Genomic DNA, 12,596 nt, shown 5'->3' on the forward strand with positions numbered 1-12,596 from the left:
TCGAGCCGGCTATCTGAAACTGTCGTAAATACCAACAAAATTTCCAGGGTATAAGCCTTCGAGAGTCAAAGCTCCCTTTATCAGAAGCAAGGGAGTTTTGACACTCGAAAGCTTATACCCTGGAAATCTTGTTGGTCTTTAAGGATCTGAATCTTGCTCTCCTACGGCAGACCAACATGGCTACCCACGTGAAATTAGAAACAATAAAAAGAACCAATAAAGGGGGGAAATAACCTCTTTCCCCATTGTGTGTATGTTAAGCGCTGTCGAGTATGTTAAGTGCCGCTTCCGACTCATGGCGACCCTATGAATCAATGTTGTCCAAAACATCCTATCATTCTTCCAGCGCTATATCTTTTTTCATTTGGATTGAATCTGAATCTGGATTGTCTCATCATAGCATTTTCGAGATAAAGGGTGGTCAGAAAGGGATTACCGTTGCCTTCTTCTGCGTAGTACTAACCACGGTTAGCCGTAGTGGCACTGCAGTTGTCTACGAAAGATCCTCCGCCAGTGTCACCTTCCACTACTGCTGCTGCCTAGTAGCTACTCTTCGAGGATTCCTCTGCCCCCATCACTACTGGAACTGTCCGTTCTGTTCTGCTGATGTGGCCGTTGATCCCTGAAGGGGGTGGATGCACCTTAATCTGGTGTCTCAGCTGCGACCATTCTGCCTTGAGTGACTCTGCTAGGAGTTCAGCCTCTTGACAGAGTCTAGACCCCTTACGATATTTCCCATTACAAAGAAATAAAAGTGAAGGTAGCTAAAGAATACCCGTGTGTGTTTGTGTGTGTGTGTGTGGGGGGGGGGGAGCTGATTTCCCGTTCTCCTTTATTGTCCCTGGAATTCCAGTCTGTGCTGCCCTCCAGTTCTTCTTAACTCCAGCAGCCAAATCCTAACACGCCACTCTGCAAATTCAAAACCTTTCTCCGGCCTAAGAAGCGTTCCTCCAACCGCAGAACAGCCGCTAAAGGTGGAGGCAGGCTCTTTAGGCAGGAGGAAGCCTTTGAACTTTGTTGAGCGGGCTGGTAGGATACGCGCCAGTTCCACCAGGAGCATTAAAAAAAATCAATTCTGGAATTGGAGCATGCACAATCTGGCTCGGCGCCGCTCCTCCGGTTCACTTGCCCCTTTCCCTCCTCTCTGTGTTAACAACTAGAGAGCCGGATGCAAAATCTGTCTAGCTACACCAGTGTTGATTGCAACACTGCAACAACAACAAAAAGGGGAATCTGGTTGTGATTCTCCTCATTGACATGCTTTTTGAGAGGTGTGCTTTCAATGCCCCAGCATGTCAGTACAACGCTATAGCAAAAGGACCACAACAGTGCCTTATGCACAGTAGCATGCAGAGTTTTATCAATGCGTATGCGCTCTTCCGTAATGCACAGGAAGGCAAACAATAAAATAAAATAAAACGAATAATGGCCACAGCGTGTAGAAACTCCTCCTTCCCACAAAGAACATGATCAGGCTCCAGTCCTCAGACTGCATCTAAGGAGCCACGGGCGGGGGGGGGGGGTTGCTTCTCCCCACCCCCTCCTCTCTGCCACTTGCCCCAAGCGCTGAAGCGAGGGAAAAGGCACCCTCGGTCTTTGTCATCGACCAGAGACCTACAAGCTGCAGGGGAGGTACACCCCCACCATCCCAGCACGAAGATCTACCTGGCTCCAGTTGGATATAAATCCTGTCAAATTGATTTCCCTTTCCCCTCCGCTCTCCTACCCTTGTCTCTCTCATCTTTCTAGTAGCAAACCCGTGTCTCTCTCTATTAATGTGAGTCGCTGTTTTTTTTTGGGGGGGGGGGACAATTGTCAGAAAAGCGGGATCTAAATATAACACACGAATCAACACGATGTTCGGAAGGAGAAAAGCCAAAATGACAGAGGGCATCTCCTGCATTGGTTCCACTCTGGAAAACGAGTCTGGGGGTTGGATCTTGCTAACAGCTGTACCTTTCTCTGATGCAAGAAGCTATGCTGCTAGGAGGGGAAGGCACTGCCATTAGAACAATGGCTACTGGGCACCCAACGCTAGGTCCTGGGGAACTGGAAGATCCATGGATGAGATGGATCCATGGGTGAGGATGAGGAGAATTTTCTAAGCATCCCCAAACAAAAGGGCTTCACAGAAGAAATTAAGGAAAGCTGCAATTTTAAGATATGTGCTTCCAAAGTGAGCACAAAATTAAGGAAAGTCCCTTTGTTCATGATGCAAGGTCCCACAACTCTAGTCACTTTGGGGATGAGGAACTGTCAAGCATGTCACAAGTTACTCCCCATCCCCCTCCAGGGGCCAACAATGCCGGCAGTGAAAGTGTCCGTGTCCTCCGTCCTTCCCACACGGTTCCACTGTACAGCTATCACCAATGATGTGTTGGACTAGATCATACGTTAGAGGTTCCTCCAGGAATGGAGAAACTGGGCCATAATAGAGAGGACGGGAAGTGCCTTGGTTAAAACAAGGCTGTTGAAGATATTGATGAGAAGAGACAAATGGGGGCACAGAGCAGATGGGCTTAAATTCTCAGGATGTAGGGCTGGGTATCACCCTGAACTGGATGGTCAAGGCTAAGCCAATTTCATCAGATCTTGGAAGCTAAGCAGGGTCAGCTCTGGTTGTTACTTGAATGGGAGACCATCCAGAAAGTCCGGGGTTGCTACGCAGAGGCAGGCAAGGGCAAACCACCTCTTTGTCTCTTGCCTTGAAAACCCTAGGGGGGGTCAGCATAAGCCAGCTGTGACTTATTGGCAAAACAAAAAAGGACCTGATATCAAAACATTTGTTTGGGTACTTCCACAGAATATGCCCCCTTGGCTGTTGATGCTGCATGAAAGCCCAGTATGGCTTATACAACTGCATTTCTATTTATCTATCTAGCATATTTTTATGCCAACTTGGAAGGCTTTAAGAGGGGAGTGGACATGCTCATGGAGGAGAGGGCTATCCATGGCTACTAGTCAAAATGGATACTAGTCATGACACATACCTATTCTCTCCATGATCAGAGGAGCAGGCCTATTATATTAGGTGCTGTGGAGCCCAGGCAGGGCAATGCTGCTGCAGTGTTCTTGCTTGTGGGCTTCCTAGAATCACCTGGTTGGCCATTGTGTGAACAGACTGCTGGACTTGATGGACCCTGGTCTGATCCAGCATGGCCTTTCTTATGCTCTTATGTTCACCCTTCAAGGAGCTTAGGGATCATATGTGGTTCTCCCATTTTATCCTCACAGCCCTGCACAGCAAGATCAAGAGAGAGTTACTACTAGCCCAAGGTCATCCAGACAGTTTCATGGCCCAGTTGGGACTGGAACTTGGGTCTCTGAACCTAGTCTGCCATTCTAACCTTTCCATGACACTGCCCTTCATTTGGCTCAGAATACAATTCTGAGCCCCGAAAGTCCTCCTGGGAAGGGAAGCCAGCACTGCTGTGATGAGCTGCAGGGGTGTCTCTCTGTAGCTCTGACATCCCTTGGGGGCTCGAGTGCACACCGACAGATGAACCCTGCCATGACTTCTCGTCTGTGGCGAGAGGGAAATCCGTCCTACATCTGCCGCTGCCTTCCCTTGCGGCCAGCTGGTAATGAATTACGTGCTGCAGGCAGGAGGCTTCAATCTCCCAGCGCCTGGTAATCAATAGCTGTTATTAATGAAGTTAAACCACAGTGGAAAGGGGAGGGGGTTGGCCTAGTTAAGGGAGCCTCTCATTTTTAGTCTGGACGGGGATTTGAGACACAGCCTTATTGGGGGTCCTTCCTGATACCGAAAAGAACGTGCACCTTTGATACAATGCGGACAGCGAGGGAGAGAATTTTCAGCCCCAAAGGAACAGACATCTTTCCCACCTCCCCAGCTTCAGGTAACCCTGGGAGTTTGGAAGGATTTCCCCCCCATAATTCCAGGTGCTCAGCTGAAGGGCTCTACACTGTGGACTTGGGGAGGTGTGGCAGAGTCCATATTTCTAAATGCCAGGAAGATCTTCTGTTTGTGATCTGCCCGCCTTAAGCTTGGGTATGGCCCAAGCCATAATCTTGTCGATTAGTCTGCTGCTCGCAGTCTGGGGCCTGAGCCAGCCAGCTCTTTCATTTCCTTTGCTTTGCGTGGTACAGTGGTTAAGAACGGCGGACTCTAATCTGTGGAACCGGGTTTGATTCCCCGCTCCTCCACATTAAGCCTGCTGGGTGACCCTGGGCCAGTTTCAGTTCTCTCCGAACTCTCTCAGCCCCACCTACCTGACAAGGTATCTGTTGTGGGGAGGGGAAGGGAAGGCAATTGTAAGTTGCTTTGAGACTACTTAAAGGTAGAGAAAAAGCGGGGTATAAAAACCAACTCTTCTTCCTCTTTATCTATCTAAACTGGGTTGTTTTGCATTTTGGAACTTTCTGAAAGTCCCTTTGGGGAGAACAGCAGCATAGAAATAAAAGAGATGAATAAAATAGGGAAACTTTTTGCCCTTTAATTTTCTAGGCAAAAGAACCTGGAACAGGTAGCTCACATCCTACCTCCAAAGACCACCCAACGAACACAATAAAAAGAATATCTTTGTGTACATGCACAGATTATTTGAGCGACATCACATAATTATACGGGAGTGGAGTGGGGCAGAAGGACCCCACAATGTGTGGACAGGCAAGCAGGGGAGCTTTCTGAGTCCAACTGGACCAGAAACAATATGAAACTGCTCTTGTTCATAAATAAACAACAACAACAACAATAAATCTACCTTGTTAATGCAGTTAGATATGGATATTGACTCTGTTCTGGGTCAACATCTGTTTGCTGTGGTCTAGTGGCTGAGGGGGAACAAACTGAAAATGACTCCTGACAAGACAGAGTGGGCACTCTCTGGCAAGGGCAGCATCCTTGAAGGCGCTGCTCTGCTCTCCTTAGACGGAGTTAATTTATCCCTATCAGTTAAGAGTCCTGGGGCCTTATTGGAGGCTGCTCTTTATAACAGAAACAGGCGTGCGCTGCAGCGATAAGTGCTTTCTTAGAACTTCATTTGCCACTTAAGATTGTCTCCTTGGTGTATTGGTTGCAGTGGTTAAGAGCGGTGGCTTGGAGTGGTGGAGTCTGATCTGGAGAAATGGGTTTGATTCCCCACTCCTCCATGTGAGCGGCGGGTGCTAATCTGGGGAATCGGTTGATTTCCCCACTTCAACACATGAAACCGCCCTGACCTGGATGGCCCAGGCTAGCTCATCAGATCTCAGAAGCTAAGCAGGGTCAGCCCTGGTTAAGTATTTGGATGGGAGACCACCAAAGAATACCAGGGTTGCTGTGCAGAGGAAGGCACTGGCAAACCACCCGTTAGTCTCTTGCCATGAAAACCCCAAAAGGGGTCGCCATAAGTCGGCTGTGACTTGACGGCACTTTACACACACACACACACACACACACACAGCCAGCTGGGTGACCTTAGGCTAGTCACAGCTCTCTCTCAGCCCCACCTACCTCACAGGGTGTCTGTTGTGGAGAGGGAAAGGGATGGTGATTGTAAGCCAGCTTGATTCTTCCTTAAGTGGCAGAGAAAGTCGGCATATAAAAACCAACTCTTCTTCAGTCTTACAAATGGGACAACTGAAGCTGCAGTCTGATCAAACCACACATGAGCAGAGCCACTCCCAGGTATTTTGTTACTACAAGCAAGATAAACCATCCACTCCTGGACTTGTGCTGCCGACAGCTGGGGCCAAGCACTCATGACCTGCATCCAGCCAGTTGCAGGATGGGCACAACGGGGGAGCCAGTCATTTCATGCGCTACTGGTAGCCAAAGCAAGCCACACCCCTGCAGTGCATTGTGCCCCCTCTCTCTGCTTGGTGGCTTTGCTAGAGAGCCAGCCCTGCACCCGAGCAGGAACACGGGCCTGGCCACCTGAAGCCTCCAAGACTGACTCAGTCCGGGAGCCGTTAGGGCAGTGGGGCAGTTTGTACCTGGGTCTATAACACTGGAGACTTGGAGTAGACTAGCGGGTTTCCTGGGGTAGTTCAGGTCTCTGGTGTGACCCTAGATAAGACACTAGGTAACTGTGGTCGTTTATGCCTGGGAGTTTTACCTGAGGTTTGTGGCTCATTGGACCCACATTTTCCTGTTGGGAATCTATGCGCTAGCAGTCTCCAAACTCAACTCAAGTCCCCGTCCCTTTAAACACTGCTTTGTAATTAGCTTACTTTGTAGAGCTTACTGTGAGAGAAAATCCCCCCCAAACCCAATTGCTGCCTAAAAAAGCATTTTAAGAACAAAAAAGACAAAACAGAGCAATCTGAAAGGAGTGGGGGAAGAAATCCAAGCCTTGGTTTGAAAAAGCATTTTCTCTGCTCAGAAAGAGTTCCGAGGAAGCAGGAAGCATTTGAATCCCCATCTCCTTACACGCTGCTTTGTAATTGGCTGTGAGAGAAACGAAGCTTGTGTGTCCCATGCTCTGCCTTATGCACGGGGATTTCACCCGGGTTGAGCTCAGGGGAGAGGGAAGAATCGGGTTAACAGAGGAACTGGAAGTCCTGGGATTTGCGAGGGCTGGCAGCAAGGTCATCTCTAAAGGACGAAAAACTCACACATAACTCCAAGGAACAACCGAGACAGACTGGGGGCAAACATGAGTGAAAGTACCCATGCATAAGTGACCTTTATTCTGTACAGTGCGCACTGTACAGAATTCTGCTGCTCACACTCACACTATCCTAGAGCAATATTAGTTCATTTTATGTGTTTTAAAACATTTCTGTTCTGCTCTTCAACACAGAACAGCCTCAATATCGCTTCCGTTCAATTCAATAATGCAGCAATAAAAAAACCTCAAGGTAAAACTGACAACGGTTTGCCCAGTGACTGCCCATCACAACAAAAAACCCATAAAAACCCTTACCCCAAAAATGGTTTCGCATCTTTTTCTGAATGATGGAGCCTTTATTGCCTGCTCTGCCACCCCACCCCACAAATAACAAGTGCTGAGGTGGAGGGAACGTAAGGAGAAACTGACTTGAGGGCCTTAAGTAGTCCCCAGGTTCATATGGCGAGAGACAGTCCGTCAGATATGTGGTCCCCAGGCCCTAAACAACTTTGAAGCTAAGAACCAGCTTCTCAAAATGAGCTTGGAAAGAAGCAAGCAGCCAGGGTAATAGTTTTGGAACAGGTGTAATACCTTCCCGCCAGGTACACAAAGTACGTTACATTAGATATGCAAAATCTACACGTATGGATGCCAGAGACAACCAGATCTCAGCATTAACACAAAGGGATCATCCGAGAAAACATGCTGAATATACAGACAATTCCACAACGAACAAAATCCAGAGATATCTATAGTGTTGGACTGCTGGACATCTCAAGAACAAACGGAGCAGGAAAGAGACCAAAGGCACTGCTGATCTTGTTCATAACAATACTAGCCCTGAATACACACACATATTCTGGCTGACTGCCACAATCTCAAGAATCTGATCTTGTTTTCTTATAAGGCCCAACAAATTTTGTTGAACGATAATAGAGATGCTGCTAATATAACCTGACCTGGCCCAGATCTCGTTGGATCTTGGATCAGTCTCATTGGATCTTGGAAGCTATGCAGGTTCAGCAGTGGTTAGTACTTGGATGGGAGACCATGAAGGAAGCCCAGGGTTGCTACGCAGAAGCAGGAAATGGCAAACCACCTCTGAATGTCTCTTGCCTTGAAAACCCGATGGAGTGGGTTCGCCATAAGTTGGTTATGACTAGAAAGGACTTTTCACAACCACTGATGTAACTCCTAACAAGTTTTTATGAAGTCATCCTTGAGCATAGATCTGTCAAGAACAACAACTCGGACGAGTTCTCAATGCAACTCTTTCAGGGATCATATAAAGATCCTACTCGTGGGAATACCAGAGGACCAAGCGTACCACCAAGGGGAGCAGTCAGCCACGTGCCTGTGCACCTGGAGTGAGTGGCAACACTTCCTCCTGGCCCACAAAATGCTTTCCCACCAGATGGGCATGTTTTTTCAGCCAATGGACTGTGGCAGGTTCCAGGAAAGGTAAGTGCGCAAGACAGGCTTCGAAGACTGCACAGCAGAGCAGGTAGGGCTAAAAACACCGTGTGCAAAGCTGGGAGAATCATCCTTCAAACTTCCCCCTACCTCGGCTCCCTTCAGAGGCAGTAGAGATGCCAACGTCAGCCTTCCCCTTCTGCCTCACCTGCTCATTGTCTATGCCGACCCACTATCTACCATGAGTGGTCATACACATACACACTTCACGACAGCAGGCTGAAATGTACTCACGCTTTGGTGTACTCCCAAGTCACGCACTGCGGATGCGAGGTGCCCTGGCGGGGCAGACAAAAGGGAGAGGTAAGTTGGGAGTTGTGACGGCGGAAGTGGATCTTTCGTTGCGACCCAATAGCCAGAGCATTGGGTTCTTCTGGTTCTGCTTCCAGTTTACGAGGGATTGTGTCGTTCCCCCGAGCAACAAAACAAAGCAACAAGCCAAAACCCGTCTACTGCATTTCCTCCTCTGCTAGAAGCCAAGACTTAACTTGTACCCCCCCCCCCCAAAAAAAGGCTATGAATACACAGTCTGCTTCAGGGAAATGTATGCCATGGCTACAAAAACCATGGGGAAGAGAGAGAACCTAAGGTCTCATGATTTGGCTCTACTGTGCTCCCTCGACAGAAACTGTAATCTCTGACATTATTTTCTAGCATGCAAGGCACATCAGTGGAAGTTAGAAGAGGAGGGAATTTACCAGAATCTCTCTCTCTCTCTCTCTCTCTCTCTTTCCCCACCCATCCACCCACCCACCCACCCATCCATCCATCCATCCATCCATCCATCCATCCATCCATCCATCCATCCATCCATCCATCCATCCATGAAAAAAGACAAAACCTTTGGGGTTGGATGCTATCTGCCTTTCCACCGGCACGGTGTCCATGCCATATTAATTTGTTGGGGAGGGGGAGGCTTTGTGCACTTACATTGAAGATGTGGGACAATTCCACAGCAATCAAGGGCTCCATGGCTTTGGTTGGTGGCCTCACTGTCACCGTAAGGACTCTGGACATGACAGCCAAGGGACTTCTGCAGAGGAAAAGGAAACAAGTTGGCTTATTTTCTCTCAGAAGGAGCTCTGAAGCCAGATTCTGGGTAATCTTGTGACTTAAAAAAATACCAAGTGTTTTTTTCTGGGTGGGGGAGGGGAGCACAATATAGCATTTGCCTTCATTCCATTTCCCCCGCCCCCCAAGCAACCTGGTCTTTGCAAGGTTGGGAGAAAGAACACAAGGTATGTAAGCTACTGTATTATGTGTCTCCCCCCACCCCCACATTTTTAAACTGTTGTAATATTTACAGGGAGGAAGGGCAGCATGGTATAGCCCAATTGCGTCAGATCTAAGAAGCTAAGCAGGGTCAGCCCTGGTTAGTATTTGGATGGGAGACCACCAAGGAATACCTGGATTACTATGCAGAGGAAGACCCTGGCAAACCACATCTTTTAGTCTCTTGCCTTGAAAACTCCACAAGGGTCGCCATATGTTGGCTGTGACTTGATGGCACTTTATACATACAATATCTAAAAGGGATCAAGAGCATGTTCCTGACCACCCCACCAAGCCCTAAAGCCGAGGAAAGGCCATGTCTCAGGGTAGAGCATCTGCTTTGTTCAATTCCCTGCATCTTCAGTAAGACTCAGGTTGTAGGGGATCTCAAAGACCTCAGCCTGAGACCCAGGAGAGCAGCTTACAGTCTGAGAAGACAATACTGACTGTGATGGACCAATGGTCTGATTCAGTATAAGGCAGCTTATACTGTAAATGAACCAAAAAATTTTGGGGGGTGTCCTTAAGAAATAGCCTGTTGAAGACTAAATTTGCTCCAGAATCTAAACTGACCGCTCTCTGGTTTAGGGACCCTGAGGACAGGATTCCTGAGGATGGAGAAAAAGCCAGAAGACTGTGAAGCCGGGCCTGGAGAGAAGTCAGCAAGCAAAAGTCGCGGGATTGTTGACCAAGTAGGTTCAGATGGCCAGGCTCCAAGGGTATGCAGTTGGCATAGGCCGGTTCACCGTCCCAGGCAGCTACCCTAAGACAGACTATAGCAGCAGTTCTATGGTCTCTGGTTCTAGCTCCACAGTCTCTGACACATGTGACTGTGTGTCTGTGCACACACACATGCTAACCCATGGACTATGTAGTAACAAAAGTGTTTGGTTTCACTTAACAATGAATGCATTGTGTGTGATATAGGGTTTCTGGAAGAATTAGAATTGGATTTTTTTCTGGAAAACTTTGCCACTTATAAATCAGGAAAACACACATGTATTCTCTTACACAGCTCCTAAGGGTTATTTCCTAAACATATTAATTACAACTTCAAAATTGCCAAGCTTCCCTAATATATAACATTAGAGTAATAACACTCTCAGCCTATAATACCTCTCGAGGTTGTTGTGGAGAATGGGGAAATAGAAAATGTTGTAAGCCACTTTTGGGGAGAAAAATGGGCTACAAATGAAGTAAATAAATAAATACTCTGTTGGCAATGGCATCCATTTGTTGTTATTAACTTTAACCGCACTATGAATCTTTAGAAAAGGGAAATTATCCAGGGCAAAACGAAGGACTGGAAAATGTTCTGCCCCACATCTCTGGTGTGTGGACATTTGCATGGACAGAGCGTGCATGCACACATACACACCCTTGACATTTCTTTGGAGATAAGTGTCTACACACACGGGGATTCTGTCTCACACACAACATCTGTGTGAACTACTCACCGAGGAGGGGGCAGGATCAATCCCAGCGTACGATACAAGATGGCACCAATCACAAAATAGGCTGACTCGTCTGTTTCTGCGCAGGGAGAGGGGTGAACAAAAAGGCCATATTGGTCGTTTATGCATGGGTACTTTCACTCACGTTCGCCTCCAGTCTGTCTCAGTGGTTCCTTGGAGTTATGCATGAGTTTTCCGTCCATTAGAGATGACCTCGCTGCCAGCCCTCACAAGTACTGGACCTTCCCGTTTCTCTGTTAACCCTATTCTTCCCTCTCCCCTGAGCTCAGCCCGGGTGAAATCCCCACGCATAAGGAAAAGCGCGGGACATGCAAGCTTAGTTTCACTCACAGCCAATTATAAAGCAGCATGTTCAGAGGCAGGGATTCAAATACTTCCTACTTCCTGGGAGCTCTTTCTGAGCAGAAGAAAGGCCTTTTAATGCTGAGGCTTGGATCCCCCCCCTTCTTTTCAGATTGCTCCATTTTTTGTTTTATGTTCTTAAAATGCTTTTTTATGCGGCAATTGGGTTTGGGAGGGGGAGGGAACTTTTCTCTCACTACAGCCAATTATGAAGCTGCATTTCAAGGGGCAGGGATTCTAATAATTCCCGATTTGAGCTTGGAGACTGCTGGTGCATAGACTCCCAACAGGAAAGTGTGGGTCCAGCGAGCAACGACCCTCTGGTAAAACTCCCAGGCATAAACGACCATTGATGCACTGTTTATTGGATGTCCCACCCCGGTGACTGTATTGATTTACACTGTGCAATCTGCCGTGAGTGTCAGTGAGAAAGGTGGGCTATAAACAACACAAATAAAATTTAAAAATATAAACTTCAAACTCCAGACCTTCCAGAATTCTTTCAGATGTGCTGACTGTGACTATTTACAAATTAAAATTGGTAAATGCACCTGTACACACATACATCCATATTTAACCAACACACGCATATATATATATATTCTCGAGCCACACATTGGTAATCAAATGTACATTGGGTTCACTTCAACAACGCTTCAGCAATCGGGTGCTCCCAAGCAATCCCCTGGCCCTTCTTTTTAATTCCAATGAGAGATGTATGAAGGGGTGGTGCAAAACCCACCCACCGCTCCCCCAGGTGCTGGGCAGTTCATCCCACACCGCTTACCTGAGGACGAGAGGCTCAGCACTTCCTTGGGGATGAAGATCTTGTCCTCCGAGTGCCGGGCCCAGTCCTTCATTCCCCGGCGTCCTTTCATGGGGAAGTTGATGTCACTGGAGACCGCCGAAACCGGCTCTCTCTGGATGCTGATTACTGCCAAGGGTGGGAGAGAGGAAAACAAGGGGATAGCATAGGGGATGGGGAGGGGTCACTACCAGATTTTTTAGTGGGTGATCTATCAATACTGCTAGGCCCTTTTTCAAACATCCCAGGTCTTTAGGGCTTCAGCCAGGAACTTCATGGTCAGAGGGCAGGGGATCTAGTCTGGCGTGCTCTCTGGGAATGCTCCAGCCTCAGAGAGCACTTGGAGCACAGAATGGAGCAGAGGTGTGCAATATTGGTTCCTGTGACTTACAGGCCATGTGAAGCCTCAGGGGTCGACTCAGCCTGAGACAAATCCTAGGAACCCTCTTCTGGGCAACAGAGCAAGACTTCCTGCCTACTGTATAGCAAACAGGAGTGTTTATTAGAAGAGGGCTTCCGATTTTATTTCAGTGTTCTCTAATTCTGTCACCCAGTTCTATCCCACTGCTTTCTGCTTGTATTATACTGGACTTGGTTGCATTGTTTTTCTCATTCTGTAATCCCCCTCGAGCATCAATGAGAAAGGTGGACTATAAATGAATCTATTGATTCATT

At 47.7% G+C, this 12,596-nt stretch overlaps 1 protein-coding gene across 1 annotated transcript in view; it reads right to left on the reverse strand.

Annotated features, from left to right (window-relative positions):
• The window catches only part of ADGRB2 (adhesion G protein-coupled receptor B2), a 187,032-nt gene that overhangs the window by 55,163 nt on the left and 119,273 nt on the right, over nt 1-12,596 (reverse strand). Inside the window, exons 13-16 of the mRNA XM_056846271.1 lie at nt 11,904-12,050; nt 10,757-10,832; nt 8,958-9,060; nt 8,262-8,305 (exon numbers count right to left, since the gene is read on the reverse strand). Of these exons, the coding sequence (XP_056702249.1) occupies nt 8,262-8,305; nt 8,958-9,060; nt 10,757-10,832; nt 11,904-12,050 (370 nt within the window). The remainder of the gene's footprint in view (nt 1-8,261; nt 8,306-8,957; nt 9,061-10,756; nt 10,833-11,903; nt 12,051-12,596) is intronic.

This window comes from Euleptes europaea, chromosome 3 (genome assembly GCF_029931775.1).
Source record: "Euleptes europaea isolate rEulEur1 chromosome 3, rEulEur1.hap1, whole genome shotgun sequence".
NCBI lineage: Eukaryota > Metazoa > Chordata > Lepidosauria > Squamata > Sphaerodactylidae > Euleptes > Euleptes europaea.